At 43.5% G+C, this 16,045-nt stretch overlaps 1 protein-coding gene across 4 annotated transcripts in view; it reads right to left on the reverse strand.

Annotated features, from left to right (window-relative positions):
- The window catches only part of cd276 (CD276 molecule), a 55,619-nt gene that overhangs the window by 22,232 nt on the left and 17,342 nt on the right, over window positions 1–16,045 (reverse strand). For all 4 annotated transcript variants that reach the window (XR_012963984.1, XR_012963983.1, XM_076155760.1 and 1 more), the window contains exon 4: window positions 14,879–15,175. Coding sequence is in view for 2 of the 4 variants with exons in the window: in XM_076155760.1 (XP_076011875.1) it covers window positions 14,879–15,175 (297 nt within the window). In the remaining 2 variants the exon portion in view is untranslated. The remainder of the gene's footprint in view (window positions 1–14,878; window positions 15,176–16,045) is intronic.

A 16,045-nucleotide genomic window follows, 5' to 3' on the forward strand; every position in this document is an offset into this window, starting at 1 on the left:
GGCAAACTATTATAATAACAATAAACACATGAATGCTCCACTATCTACCAACATGGCACTTTTCAAGTATTTTTGCAAGTTCTTTGGACCACACCTGGAGTTTATCCTACTGATGAGCCCAATATAAGGTCGCGCTTCACTGTAGGTGTTTTGTGTATCATACAAGGCCACAGCAGACGGCTAAGGTAAAAATAGATATTTAATGGGGGCAGGCAAGAGTATGATAAAACACCACCTCCATATGGAGCCTCTAACACAGGGCACATCACCAATGAGAAATGAGGCTCCCTCGGTCTCTCGAAGACACTATAGGGGACTCACACGGGGCCATCTTAGGTATTGTTTGGGCTTTACTGAATGTGAGAGCCAAGATTTGCAGGCATTTTTACAAGCCTGAGTGTTTTCTCTCCAGCACCTTTGGTGGAATAAAGTGCTCCTAAGACTCCCTTGCCTGTCATCTTGGTTCTGCAACATGAAGACAGTGAAGATCAAAGCCGCTTTCTCTCCAACTGTCAGCCCAGTTTTACCTGCCAAGGAGAAACGCAGCCTCTTAAGCTGTGACCAAGGGAGAATAATGTCCCCTGACAGATGGATAGCCTCAGGCTAAAGAGAGCCCCAAGGCTCATTGTAGACAAGCTAAGGGGATGAGGAAGAAGAGAGGAAGAGTCAATTAGGTTTTTCATTCATTGTGAGCGAGGACAGCATGGCCTTTAGAACTGCTGCCAGGTTGTGAAAATAGCGAAAGAAGGGGGACCTATCATAGAGAAGTGTTGATCACAGACGGGTTGAACTGGACTAGGGGGTAGCCCAGGGGTTGACCAGTAGTAAGGCCCAGCCCTGCTGGCGGGCCAACACAGCCCTAGAGAAAACAGGCATTTCCAGATCCAAGGCTGGAACTAGGTTTATATATCTCTCTAAAAATGAGTCACATGGCAGAGATAAAGACGTTCATGCAGACAATGCAGTAGGGCAGAGAGGACGCACTAAAGTGAATGAGACATAAAACTCAGCCAGACAAAACAACAGCTCATGCCTAAATCACATTTACCCAACACTGGTGGATTGATTGATGCATGGTGCCCCGGTAAGAACCAAAAGGCTCGCAGACATTGCTGATTTCTTATTCAGGGACTTATTCAGGGTCTGTGCAGCAGTGCCAATCTCATTGGATAAAGATTGGCAGAAACTATACAATCAACAGTGCTAATAGAAAGAAAATGACCTCAGTGTCAGAGGACACGGATTAGCCCGAATGAAAAACATGAGCATGAATATTAAGACCACATTGAATGAATGACTTTGAATTTGTTTCAGCTTCAGTTTCAATTACCGTCCTTTATCATCAAACGCTAAGGTGTCCGTCAAAACCTCCAAACCCTCCACATTCAGTCACAGCTTGAAAATCTCATGACTGAACACTGATCGTTCTCGCAATATTTTTTCTCACCTCTGCGCGAGCGGACGAGAAGCTCACTTGTAGAGGAAAAACTTGGCAAACTGAGATGGATGTGACAGGGTTTTTGTCCTGTCAGCATCTCTGCTCTGAGGTTTTCTTCCTCTTTTTGCATTTCAATAAATTGCCTTTCAGTGAGATACTACCTCACTGTCTTATTGGCATGCAGGGGGGCAACGCGCTCTTCCCTATGACGAACTCGCGCCCATTTACTTTACACAATTTGTCTGACATTATTGCCCTTCCTTTGCCCATGGGCTTGTGGCAAACACAAGTGTATGATGTGCAGACGTGCACATTAAACCAGAGTAATGGCTCTGCATTTATAGGAATAAAGTTTTTAACAACCCTCCTTTTTTCTCAGCGGGAGACCCATAAAAGCCATCTGGTGTTGGGGGAAGTCGTGGTGGGTGTGCGGGAAAGCAAGTTGGATGAGTCAGTGAGTAAGTGAAGGTCGGTGGGATAGGGTAAATAGGTGAGTGACCAGGTGAACCGGAACAGGTAAAAAAACAAGTGGGTGAACAACTGTGTGGGTTTCGCAAGTAAGCAAGAAAGTACTGAGGTGGTAACTGTGTGAATGCAGCACAGGGCCAGAATCACAATGAGGTTTGTCTCAGACATATCAGACTGCGACTGACCTTTCCTGAGTGGAAGGTTAGCTCACAGTCCAAAGAGTGCTGTGCCTATAGTGCAGGACTATAGATTTACAATGATGAGTTGCTATGTAGGATACTACTTCCGTCATGAAATGAGTCCGGCTCCTCGCTTTGATTGATCCTCAAGGGAATATTCCCAGTAAGCTCAATGATCACGTAGCATTCACAAAGGTTACGATGTGACGCGGGAAGGAATTCAACTTGACTCGCACCTGGCAGATCAATGCAGGATATGGATTTGGACTATTATGGCTTCTTTATCAAAAGAGATCTAGCGTGGCGATTAGAGTGTGAGCACATTTCTTCAGGGCTGCATATAGGGTGTGGGCCTTGAGTTGAGAATGGGGCTGTCTTATTCCACATAAGTGAGAGAGAGAGGGGGCAGAAAAGGAGAGACACCAGCTCACAAGCAGCCCTCACTACACACTTTTTTCCACAATGGAATGACAGCAATGAAATTTAAGAGGCACTGTGAGTACAAGCACAATATGTGTATCAGCGAGCATGTGTATCTGTGAGCCTACACAGAACTACGGGAAATAAGCAGAGAAATGTGCAGTGTTCAAAGAATTCCACAGTATTAGATGGTCTGCACCGGGCTATTTCGCTGAGGAAGCATCAATTACTGGACTAAACCAAGAATAGACTAGACCAAGCAGGGCGGCTAATTAGCTGAATGCACAGCTCAAAGCATGGCCGCTGTGTTTACAATGTAGGTTTTTCGCATTTCGGTCGAGACAATACAATTCATACCCCAGGGATGTGAAAATAAAAGGGTGCGGGGTGGGGGGTGCAATTTGCTGAGGGTTGTCCCTCAAACCCCCCTGTCTGCCCACCTCATCAAACGCTGACCAGGCAGCCACTCTCTCCACATCTCCCATGTGCCTCCCAGCCGCAGTGGGGCCTCAATTAAAAACTCCTCTGATGTCTAGTAACTGGCAGGGACTCCATCACTTCTACACGTCCTCCTCAGCCGAGAGTGGCATTAAGATGTTAGAGGCAGAGTGGACTATTGATTTTCTTCCCTATCCCTATTTTCTTTTTGGGTTGCTCCATCTCTTGACTAGACCGCCTTAGTAGTGCAGATGGAATTCGGGTGCCATTCGAAATAAAACGGACCTAAAATGTCAATTAGCTCTAAACCAAAGACCTGCCTATGCAATGCTGAGGGCGTGTAGGAGGGAATCACTAGTGACAGCTTTCAGCACTGAAGCGGGCTAGGTGGTTAGCTGGCCGAGTTGATGCCAAGAGAGTAGCTGAGAGCAGAGTGACAAGGACAAATGCATATGAACCGCCTTAAGAGCATGCATACTGTCAAACAGACATAAAGTTGACTTCACATTAAAGGTACAAATGCTTCAGAGCTGTGGTCTTGATCCCTCAGAATTGCTGGAGCTGACCTTGTAACATGATTCGTCAGTGTGCCTTGATATATATTATACATACTAGTACAGGAGGGAAATCACTGACAAAGAGAACCATCAAACAATAATCAGTTACGATACTGCTGGATGCACACCGAGGCCTGGAGCATGCTTCCCACGGGACATGCAGGAATGTGGACCATTCAAAATTGCACAAAACCATGGCCGATGTTCACAGTAACCAAAAATGTCCCTGGCTGTGGCCAAGGAAGGGGTGAAGTAAGCAAGTAGGTGGGTGACTGAACAGGAAAAGACATCTATTACTGCTGGGTTTATTTCCCCCTGCCACCAAAAGCACAGGCGTTGAACCATGAATGCCTGAGGACACACAGTCAGTCTGTTTCAGAGTTAAAGGCATCTACGTTAGCACCGTGTCCGCTCCAAACGTAAGAGGATGTTGTGACGGCTCCATTCCAGCGGCCTCGGCGCAGCAGCTGTAAGCTTTTGAGAGTGCACACCTCACTAATAAATACATTCAAATACACCCACAAGTGAGATGTTTGAGAGTAACCATCAAAAGCGCGGTAACAGCTGTGCTTAATCAGTTACGCTATAACATCTCTGAATATAAAAAGGCGAGATGTAAACTTAACCCTATATCAAAGAGGAACACAAGTTCTATCCAAAACATTAAAGAACTGCGCGGCCATCTTCAAAGAGTTCGCCCACTGCAGTATAACTAGGAGAATATATAATGACAGATTTTTTTTAAAGACATGCCTCTGTATGTCTTTGCCTAGGGCTCTCATTATAAAACAGCATTTCTCATTTTCCTGTGCTGCAGTCTTTGGTGGTAACTGAAGAGACAGATGAATATTCTCAAAGCGCTCGAGAGCCTAAACCTGAGTCAGAGTTTTGGAGCACGTCAGCATTTTCCTGTTTGCTGTTCACCTCAAGATCAAAAAGTAGTCGCATATTGTTTTCATTCATTTGCATGTAAATAAATACAACCACTGAAGGTGTCCGATGTTTGCTTCAGCATGGCCAGAGGCTCTAGAGTTATACACCTGATGCTCACAGGGATGCAGTGTTTTACTCAAGGACATTTCTTTAAGGAGGAAGCGCACAAACAAGAGAACTTACACTCAAGTACTTTCTGCCTCATTTTACATCACCACGCTGCTACACAAAGAAAGAAAAGATGCTGGAGGGCTATGATTTTATGATAATGAATATGAACCTCTACCCTTTTGCATTGTTTTTTTTTTTAATTCTAAAAACTAAGCTGTAGAATAATAAGGAGCCATCTGAGGTATCGCTTGAACAAAGCTAAACATAAAACACAAGTACAATTTATACAATGCTGTGCTGAAGTAGAGTTTGTTTATTTTTCTGAATCTGTTACCTGAAGTTCATTAGCCGAGGCATGGGTTTGCACTATTGACTTGCAGCTAGGAGGTTCTGGGTTCAAATCTGGAGTATTGAATGAGTTTGCTTGACTGTGTGTGTTAGCCCTGCGACATATTGGCAACCTGTACCTGTCTTTCTGGACACTGCATACAGCTCCAGCCCACCCTGCAATCTTGTCTAGGATAAACAGTTTTCAACAAAAGATGGCAGGATTGTCTTTATTAACCAAATGAATCACACAGTCACATCTTTTACAGTGGGTTTGTAGAAGGTTTTAGAGCCTCGTAATTTTGCCCTATTGAGTCCCATTCATTTAAACCCGCGAGCTTCAGAAGCTAAACCAATTTGGTCAAAAATGCAGCAGCCGGCAGTGTTGTGCAAGGAACGTTTAGGATAGGGAAATAGGGCTTAGGTTAAAAATGTATACTGTAACATACAATCATACAAACAGATCGTACAACTGCAGAATATAGAAAAGGTTCCGAGACCCAAGGGCAGCCAAAACAAACAAATGAATCCTAACTGTTTCGTCAGTGTGCCTAACCCCTTGATAAATAAACAGAAGAAAGAAGCAGAAATCAAATAATAGAGAGAAGAGAAAGAAAGAAAAGTGCTGCTTTAATGCATTAACCCCTAAACTCGTCCCATGTAGCTCATCAGACACCAGCAGAACAAGACAGGGGCTGTTTGCATTTGAGACTGTGTATCTGCGTGACTGTAGCCGCAGCTAGTAACAGGACGCATACCCGGCACGCTAAGAATTTTCTAGGGTGACAAACACATTCTGTTCTCGGCGCTGCGTCAATACCAATCTGAACCTTTTAGCACTTCGCAACACGGTTTAGCACTTAGGTTATATTTTATGACTGTCTCGCACGTCCGCAAGCAGATGCATGAGCGACACGGTCAACTTTTCAACAGATTGATACCGTTTGGCTGCAATTTTCAAACAGGTGACTAACACTGACAGAAGGTTTAATTATAATTAAAGGAAAAAAAAAACCAACAGATTGTCAGATAGCGGCTGGCAGATCTACGGACTAGTCTGCCTTCATTAGTAGTATCCTGTATCATGTACACTTCAGCGTTTCCCATCTTTTCTGTCCAAACCGCTTCAGAAGAGTGATCGACTAACCTTATATGATGGGCCAGAATGTGATGTAATGAATATTAAAAATGCATCTTAACAGCTCCCGTACTACAAAGTGTGTGATCGTTATGTGGCCCACAGAGCTTCAGGCCAAGAGACTGAGAATTATTCGGGTCCATCTTCCCCTAGCAATTAGTTCCAAACACTGTACTGTTCCTTGTTCCGTTACACAGTAGACCTACATAGACTGAAGTGCAGCTAAGAGAAGGACAGACCTTGGAGGGAATCTAAAGTCACATTTGTACTAATTTTCTCAACTTTTTATCATATCTCCGGCCTTTGAGACTACCTGGCCTTTGCTTCAGAATTTATAGCAACGGCTCAAAAAAGACATTATTAAAGAAACACTGGCTGAGATACAATACACAGGATTACAACTGTGCTTGTGTAACCTTGACAGCTTGTTTTCCCCCGCTTTGGGGAGTCGGCACAAATCTTTTGTGGTACATGATTTAAAACGGAGCGGGCGTTATATTATCATTTGATGGAAGTCATGACTCTTCTGGACTTGCAAATATTTCAATCTTAAAAAATGGTTTACATCATCACAACCACAATGTCATCATATTATAGTGAAGTGGCTTTACTGAGATGCGGCGGAATACTGAATACTTAAAAAAAGGGCCTGTCATGTGTATGTCAAAAGTACACAGCACATACCTGCCATCTCTCACAGAAGCTTATACTGTACATCAATGGTCTTCTGTTCTTTGATGTACACACTCTGATACATGGGGATGACAGTGTCTTACACACCCATGGGACAAGTTGCTGCTGCATCATCAAAATTGACTGTTCTCTAGCATAGTACACAGAGAAAACAGCAGCTATGTTTTTCTCTAATAAAGAAAAAAAAACTGTCCTGCAATCTTTGTAAAAGGGTGAGAAAAAAATATGTGAATGAGTTGAAATATCTTTGTACAATTCTGGATCCCACGCATTGTTTTAAAAAGCACACACAAGAGATGAGTCACACGGTGAAATATAACAAGGCAAATTTTAGCCAGATTTGATTCGCTTGGACGCAATGATTCAGTCGTGTTTTTCCTGACTGTGTCTCTTTTCGGTCACAGACAGTAAAAGCAGCCTTGAGCCCACTTGAGTCAACATAAAAACGGGCTCTCCTGAAGTTTGATCAAAAACCACAACAACAGGACACATATATCAGATTGATACAATGCTACATTTTGACAATCTTATTATATACTCAAGATATTTGTTTGGTACTCTGAATTGGAAACTCTAAATTGTTGTTAAAGAGTTGTCTGAGTGTGTTCACCCTGCGACTTATCAAGTTGTACCCTGTTTCTCGCCCAATGACTGCTGGGATAGGCTCCATCACCTGCGACCCTGAAAGGCTAAGCGTGTATAAAGAAATGGATGGACGGACGGATGGATGGATGGATGTTAGAGCATCATCTAATATCAAAAAACAACATAACTTTTGTCTGCCTTGGCCCAGCATCTGTCGTGAAGTTTGCGACACTAAACCCAATTCAGAATGTTGAATGGTTTCTTGCCTGTATTATGTCTAACCTGCCTTTATTGGGAGTCCCAGCCCCTTTTCAAACGTGTATTTTAAGGTTGGCTGAAAGTGGATTCCTTGGTTCCGAAGCACAGCCATGCTACTCTCTTATCCGCTTAGCCCTATTCAGATGGCTTAACCCCTCTAACAACCACATCAAGAAAATGACACAGCATTACAAATAGCATCAGTCTTCATCTGGTTGAGTAATTGGCTGAAAGCATAGAGACAGACACATTATCAATATGACAGACTCTTTAAGTGTGGGTCTAGGAGCTGTCTCTGATGGTGACAGAGAGTTGGACGTATTCTGGCAACATGCATGAGGAAAGCAAGTGATGAAATTAAGCACAGTTGACAAAATTAATAAGGTAAGATGAGTGACTTTATTTCCTGGTGGACAGCTTGTCTGCAATGAACTGCAACTTGTCAGGCTTTGGGAGTCCAAGCCAGTTGGAACAAGCTAATGCAAGCTGAAGGAGATGTGAGTCATTGCAAGCTGCTGCCCAACAAAGCTAGTCACATTAAGGAGCATGGCCACAACGCCGCTTTCTCACAGCCAACGTTACATTAACTCTGTGATATTTGACAGTGGGGTACCCATATATGGCTCTGTAATAGGTAGCTTTCTTACCATGTGAGTCAGTGAGTGTGCGTATTTCCATGTCAAGCTGTCATTACAGAGGAGGGTAAGAGGGCGGGGCACTGTGTCTCCTTGGGACTCAGCCACACTCAAGTCTATACTTAACTTCCATTTCACACTTTGTAATCAATTACTGGTCTCAACAGCTATCGGAGAAAGAGCTACCTTTCCTGAGAACAAGCGAAATCTTTCAGCGCCTCCAAATTGAAAGGACAATATATCGCTAAACAATGCACTTTGTGTGTAGTCAGCCACTAATTTGGACTGTTTGGACGCCAGAACAAAGCAATTTACGGAGGTTGCAAATATGCTTTGCAGGATGGTAATTCATGCACTTATCAGGCTCACAGTTTAAACATCAAATAAATGGGGTGAATAATTAAATACCTAAAGTTTGAAGGTGTTCCCAGCTATTTGATGGTGGCTATTCTCCCAGTGACTCGGAAAAGCTGCAGCTAATATGATTTCATTTTGTAAAGCCAATACTGATGCCAGACCTCCTGAAACGAATCCCTCTTACAGGATTTAGCTGGAGCTGTGTGAAATGTACACTGCAGGGGCCCACCGGTCCCTGTGATAGTTCTTACTGTGAGTCCAAATCAAAATGAACCCGATCAATAACAAAAGTGGGCTTTTGTGGTTTTACTGCCGTCATAAATACAGTGTCCTGAAAAGGAAAGCGAGGGAGGACAGAGACAAGTTCCCACCAGGCCAGGGACAGACATAAAGATGTCAGACAGCTGTTCGTGGTAACGTAACAGGCGGGGGGGGGGGGGGGGGGGGGGGGGGGGTTGTGGGTGTGCAGACATCACTACCTTTGCTTTTTGCCAATAGATGGATAACACTCTTCAATTCAACCTCTTGACATTCACATCACAGGAAAACTGACTTGGAAATGTGTTTATTGCACAGGCCAGGTAGAAATGATGTCGTTTTAATTGTGAGGCACTTCAAACCAACGCAGTAGGAAAACTAAATGCTTAAAAGGAAGAAGAAAAAAAAAATCAAGATGGCAGAGCAGGGAGCAGAATAATGGGAAAATAAATCCCAGCGTTAAAGAGAGAAGCACATTTTATCTTTCTGATTGTACCATTCTAAAAGAGCAGCGTACAGAAAAGAAACTTCCTACAAATGAATCCAATCCAACAATCTTTCAGAGCTGGGGAACGGGAAGCCCGAGAGCATGACAAATAACATTGGCTGGGCTATAATACAGGGATAAGATTTCCCATCCTGAAGGCCTAAAAGAGGACAGGAACAGCAGTGACTGGCCTCAGTTAATAATCCTGATAGCAAATAATGTGCTTACAATGGCGCCAGTGCTGCCTACCTGAATTTATTTCAGATTACAGACATTATTTCATTGCTCTATTCTGCTGTTTTCCCTGGCTGAGCTCCTGATAAGACAGAGCACGCATTAAGCAAGAGAAAGAAGCCCTGTTTGTGTGCCGGACGCTAATTAATACAGGGCTCCGTCGGGAAAGTTGCCTGCTTGCTGCTCTGCTGACAACGGATTCATTTATACTGCTGTTTTCTGCTTCTCCGAAGGCTCCGTTAATTGCATTTAAATTAGTCCTTCGTCAGTGGAGAACAAGCACCGGCGCAGTGATTTGTTAAAGAAATGGGAAGCAAATCTATGGTTTTTAGGAAACATATTACTGTGGAGCTGACTGGCAGAGCTTTTGATAGAGGGTCGTACAAGAGAAACGTCAAATAATATTGTGAATGTTTGTAATTGCTAATGACTGCAATTTCACCACTGCAGACAAACCTGAACCAGCAGATCACTCAATGTGACTGTTTTGCTGAGGTTCTGGTGGAAAAACAAAGATATTCAGAGACTTCTGAGGAACAATCCAGGACAAGGGCTTGAAATCACTGACTGAGGTACTGATTTATACGTTGTCAAGATTGAGCTTTGGAACACGTAATGACAGTGAGTCAGGGAGGACAGCAATGCAAGCTGCCACTCAAGTAATGAAGAAAAACAAATATCACTGTTGAGTGTAATGAATACCCGCATGCTCGCACACCTATTAGCACCTATGTTACACCTCATCGCCGTGATAATGTTAATGTTTATACAGCAATTAAAGATGTTTTTTAACCTTGATTTACCCAGTGAAGGTTGGCTGAGCAGAGCAGTGAAGGCTCGATGAGCAGCATTTGATTCACATTCATACAATTACACACAATCACCTTAGGGATATACCCGGCACAACCTCAGTATCGCAGCCACCTGGAGTACAACAGTAAGTCAATTTATAGAAGACAGAAGCTGGAAGAAACTGGAAGGATCAGACAGAGGTCTGGAAGGAAACATCAGAACAGGGAAACAGAAAGAGAATAAGAAACTGTGTGACTGCCGGGGTTCAGTTGTATTGAAGCACAAATGGCTTTTATGAAGTTAATTGACTTGGGCAAGCCCCTACAGAGATGGGAAACTAGCTTAAAAGTGGCACGGCGAGGCTGGCTGAATGTAAATCAATTTTAGATTAAAAATTTGGAGAAAAACTAAAAGCGAAAGAAGCTCTGAGACAAGCCGACACATCCCAGTTCCATCTTAAAGCACTGTGATAACCTCCCTCACTGTGAGAATATGCTCCTCGTGTGCTGAGGGTGACTGATTTATATATCTGATAAAAAAATAGCACAAATTAGTGTCTTTCTCCATGTACAAGTCCTCCCTTCTGACTTGATTCCGGATAATAACATCAGAAAAACTGAAAGGGAACAAAAATGGGCAACTTCTACAGGCAGCCATTGAAGCCGTGTTTTAGGATGATGTTCCTCACTAGATGCTGGGTCCAAATTGGAACAGAAGAAAATAAATCCCACATTAGCGGTGATAGTTAAGCATTGGAAATTTGTGTTTTTGTGATCTACTATGTGCATATTAACAATTATCCAACCAAACCCTCCCCACGACCGTGACAACAATCTCTCACTGCAAATTCAGAGATTATAAAGTAACATTTTATAATCTAAATTAACAGGATGTTTATATATATACACATATTTGCATACACTATACACAGAATGTTTTTAGTACATGCATATAAATATTCCCAATTTTTTTTTTATATGTGCATATACAGAATGTACAAAGATAAAGTGATACACCTTCATAACTTTCTTTTAATGCGTATAATATGATTAATTTGAAGACATTCTGTTCTTGTAACGTAGATGGTGAGTTCCAACACGCGCAAAAATGAGAAGGTTTAACAATATGCAACTTTTAATACTTTCAATGTTTTGAAAATAAGAGCATCCGGAGGACAGTCACACAAACACAGGCTGTTCTGGGATTGAGAATAAGATCTAGGCATTTTACAGTGATGCAACAGGGCTAACCGCTGATCCCATGTGTTGTCTGCTGAAAGCCAGAAAATGTGAGCAAGATGGTAAAATTCCACAGATGGCAAACTTAGACCACATGGGGTGATGTGTCTATGTCTCCCTCCCTGTTAGCGAGTCCATCTCTTTGCCTGTCAGGCCCCGTTGCCACAACCCGGAGCTCCGCAAATGCTTTCGTCACCGTCTCGCTTTCTGTCATCGCCTTCTCACCCCTTCCTATCGTGCCACATCCCTCTCTCTATCTTCCTCCTTTTTCACCTTCTATCTATCCGCCCAGACCCGATTTGCTATAAACACATGGTGAATGCCGAAGAAATGGCCCAGTCCTCAATGACAGAGCGTGAGCGCAGAGTGGAGAGGGGGCTGCTGCAGTTTCCCACTGTGTGTTTATGCTGATGTCAATCTGATTCTGCCGTTAACATGACAGTAATTGCCTGTATAAGCGTATAATCTATATGTTTTATGTTTTTGCATGGAGACAAACTGAGCAACAGAGCCTATGGACCAGTCATGACAACGGGCATATATTTCTGTATACATTATGTAGCTTGAGCTCCAAATTTACAGAGAAGGATCTGTAACGTTCTCCATTGTAGGACATAGGGGGATGATTCCAACAAACAAAAAAATCAAAAAATGAATCGGTGAGGAGTGTGAGCCAGTGAAGTAGGAGGAGGAGAAAGGCGGAGGGGCTTGGGACACACTGGGTGAGCAAGCAGGGACACTCAGGTTCATTTGAGGACTGAATCAGCTGCTTTACATCACTGAGCTGTTGATTAAAGCCAGCTGTTTCTAGGTCTCTCTGGAACTAAACTTTATAGCATTGTGCGACATCTATGAACATTGCAGCAACAAAACATTAGCAAACTCAACTGATAGTAAACTTTAAACCGGACTTGTACACTGGTTTATTGTGTTTAGAATGTAGTGGATTGGCTATGAGTCTGTGCTCGCAGAAGGCCGGGTGTTCGGTGAAACAGTTAATTTGGTGGCGACTATAAGAGGCAAGATTCACATGGATGACTTAGCACAGCTTCAGTGTGTGGCTCAGCCCACACGGTGCTCCACTCCGTGTGGGTAAAGGGCTCATTTTCTCAAAATTAACCTTGTCAAACTCTTTTTTTGCCAAAGGGAGATTTGTATTGCTATTGTAATTTTTCAATCAAATATTGGGGAGAGTGTGAAATTTTAACATGCTTGTTCACTCTCTACTTCCACCAACCTCTATCCCCTCTCACTCGCTCTGTCACACACACACACACACACACACACACACACACACACACACACACACACACACACACACACACACACACACACACACACACACACACACACACACACACACACACACACACACACACACACACACACACACACACACACACACACACTACCGTCTCTCTCTCTCTCTCTCCCTCTTTTTGATCTCATACTCCATTTGGAATTTAAGCGTAATAGGATTCTCCGTTGCCTGAGTGCGGTGTGCAGTATGCTGTGTTTGCAAATGTATACAGCAGTGTGTTCACTATGTCAACTCACGCTCTGCTCTCAGCAGGAGAGTTCTGCTAGGTCAAAATTAATTACAGAAACTGTTGCGTATACACCAGCTGTTGTAAACAAATGCAAATATATTTTCATTTCAAACAAGACCTCTTGTTTTGCTGCACACAAAATGCTGCAAAACCCCTGTGTTTATCAAACAACTTGGGCCATTGCCAGGCTATGTTGGTGCTTCTACAGAGAAATGAATCTTATCCATGCACACCAAATTACTAAAATCATGTCCACTACTGCTTTAATGAAGGGTTTTCCTTTTATGATTGTGCTCGTTTTGCTGTCCCTCTCTGAACCTTCTATGCTTTCTCTCTTCAGCAGCTCCATAGCTCTAAGGCTGGATGTGTCTTTTTTCATAGGATGCCTGGAAAGTGATTTCATTTTCTGCAGCTTTGGTTACAGGTGAAGCTTGACATTGTGACGAAAGCAGATCTCTAACACGGCATTTTATCAACCCTGCTTCTCGATCTCCAGGGTGCTTATATTTCATTCAAGACTAAAGAAAAATCTAATTTAATGGACATGTTTTGTTCAACTATTCTATTAAAAAAGCCATAAATGTGTGAAAGCCCTAAATTAATGTCATTATAACTCTGACTATTTTTCTGGTCACACTCATACTGGTTTTCTTAGGTTCTTTGTGCAGAACTGCAGGTTCAATCCCCAGTAACAGGGAGACTACCTTGGTTATCTCTGCCAGTGAACACATCTGGCTGTGTTCATGGATGAGAAGCTGGGCTTTTGTCTGTCACTGCCACCTGCATGGGGCCTGGAAGCTGATGTCACCACTTGTCACTGAGGTGGCATGTGCCTGTCTAAACTAAAAGCCAACAGTAGAGCAGCAGTGGCTGTAATTATCCAAAGGGGGAAAATTTCGAGATGAAACATCAAATTGTACGCCACACCTAAGAGCCACAGACTTCAAACAATGTTTAGTTTAACACCCTTTCATTTCCCCGATGGTCACTGTGACTGGATGTATTGTTTTGAAAAAGGCCAGCCAAACAGTTAGAACGTCCATCCTCCCTCAGCCCGACCTGCCAATCGGCCATCGTGTTTCCAGACAGCACAGTCATTTCCCAGCCCAGTGGAGCAGCACTCCCTGACCTCTGTCTCGACCTCTGCCTCAACAGCCCAGTCTCAACTCTTGCTCCAACCCAGAGAGCAGGCTCAGGCCACCTCCGCTTATTTATGAGCCATTTCACACAGCGCTGCTCCCATTAGAGACCCAGCCTTGGCCCACCTTTCACAACACTCTCTTTGCACTTAACATGGAGTACACCGGCAAGGCCAGGGGGACATGGTTGGTGGGTGGTGTGTGTGTTGGGGGTTACTTGAAGATATCATTAGACCTATCACATTGGCACTGTCACACATGGAGCCCAAGATCACCCAATCAGTGAAAGGTAAACACATCAATCCGCTTCCAGTCGACATTTCCTGCTACTGCTACTGTGAGACCAGCCATTACATCAAGTACAATCATTTATTACCGTGTTGCCTTTCGAAATAAGTGATGAATAGTTATTTGACTCACTTCTGGGAAATAATCACCTCATAATCTAATTTAAATGTGCTTAAGAACTGATGGGTTGTACTTATTGGCCCATAATTGGACATTTCATTATATTCCATTACTTCCTGTGCAGCTGTTGCACAGCTTGATGGTGGATTGATTTCAGAAAATATACAAAACTTGAACCAAACTTTGACTGAAAGACAAACAAAAATGTTTAGAATGAGAAATAAAACACTCCTACCTGTGATTGTGACGAAGGCGTAGCCCTCATCGCCCAATAGTGGATTGATCAGCCGGCAGCTGTAGGTGCTATTGGGCTCCAGTATGACTGTCAGCACACTGTGGACACTGAACAGCCCCTCTTCATTGGCCACCAGAGAATTGGTTACATTGTCTGTCAGGTTGCGCCCACTCCCGTCCTGCCACAACACATTAGCTTCTGGGTAGCCGCCATAGGCCACGCAAGTCAGGGCCACTTCATCACCTGGCCGTAAGTTAGAGTCAGGCCACAAGGTCACCACAGGTTTGGAGTAGGGGGCTGGAAAAAGAAATAGGATGAGTGAGTATTAAACATATGTAAGGACGGGGTGGGATGGGGGGGGGGGGGGGGGGTTGCAAACAGGCAGACTCAGAGATTTGGGATGACTGAGCCCACGGCATGAAAAAGTGGGGGAAAGGATGTAGGTGAGAGGTGACGCGTCAACCTCATCCAAAATCACGGTTAACCAATCCCTTGAGCTAAAACACAAATACAGAGGTGGCGGAGACGGAGGCTGCTGTATTCCCAGACCCAATCTATGCACAGCAAACAATGAGATGGGGCTCTAGGCGAGGTGAAATAAGTTTGTCAGAGCTGGTTTTTGAAAAGTGGTCAGTCAACACAAAAAAGCAGGATTTACTGCGTTACATACTGACTTCCACGGCTGTCCGTTTGATTGACAGGCAGAGTTCCGTTGAGGCCTCCTTACATTTTCTCTCAGCACAGCGCGGAGGGAAGAAGCTGACAATGTAAATGCTGGCTAAAAATAGAACATCTATAAATCTAATGCATAAAATGGAACCAATTTGTCAGTGTTGAAGACATTGTTTTCACTCTCCCCAGCCAAGGGAAAGAATGGTATTCATTAAAAACGCCTAATGCACATTTATCCTTGGAGAATACGGGAAATAACAACAGATTCGAAAATGTGAGAAGGAGAGAAAACAACCGATTTATCTATTATTGTGTGTGGCAGGCCACATGGCATCATTATGAATAAATAAAACGTTCCCAGTTATGAGGGTGGAAGATGTCGTCATCAAGTGGAAAAGGTGTTGGTGAAGGCTGATTGACCGTAACAACAGCTAATAATCAAAGTCAGCAGCTATTGACAAAGACAGAGATCACAATCAGTGCTTATTGACCCAC

The sequence above is a fragment of the Genypterus blacodes genome, unplaced genomic scaffold (assembly GCF_046128005.1).
Source record: "Genypterus blacodes isolate CSIRO-AG114 ecotype Tasmania unplaced genomic scaffold, CSIRO-AGI_Gbla_v1 ptg000067l_1, whole genome shotgun sequence".
Taxonomy (NCBI): Eukaryota; Metazoa; Chordata; class Actinopteri; order Ophidiiformes; family Ophidiidae; genus Genypterus; species Genypterus blacodes.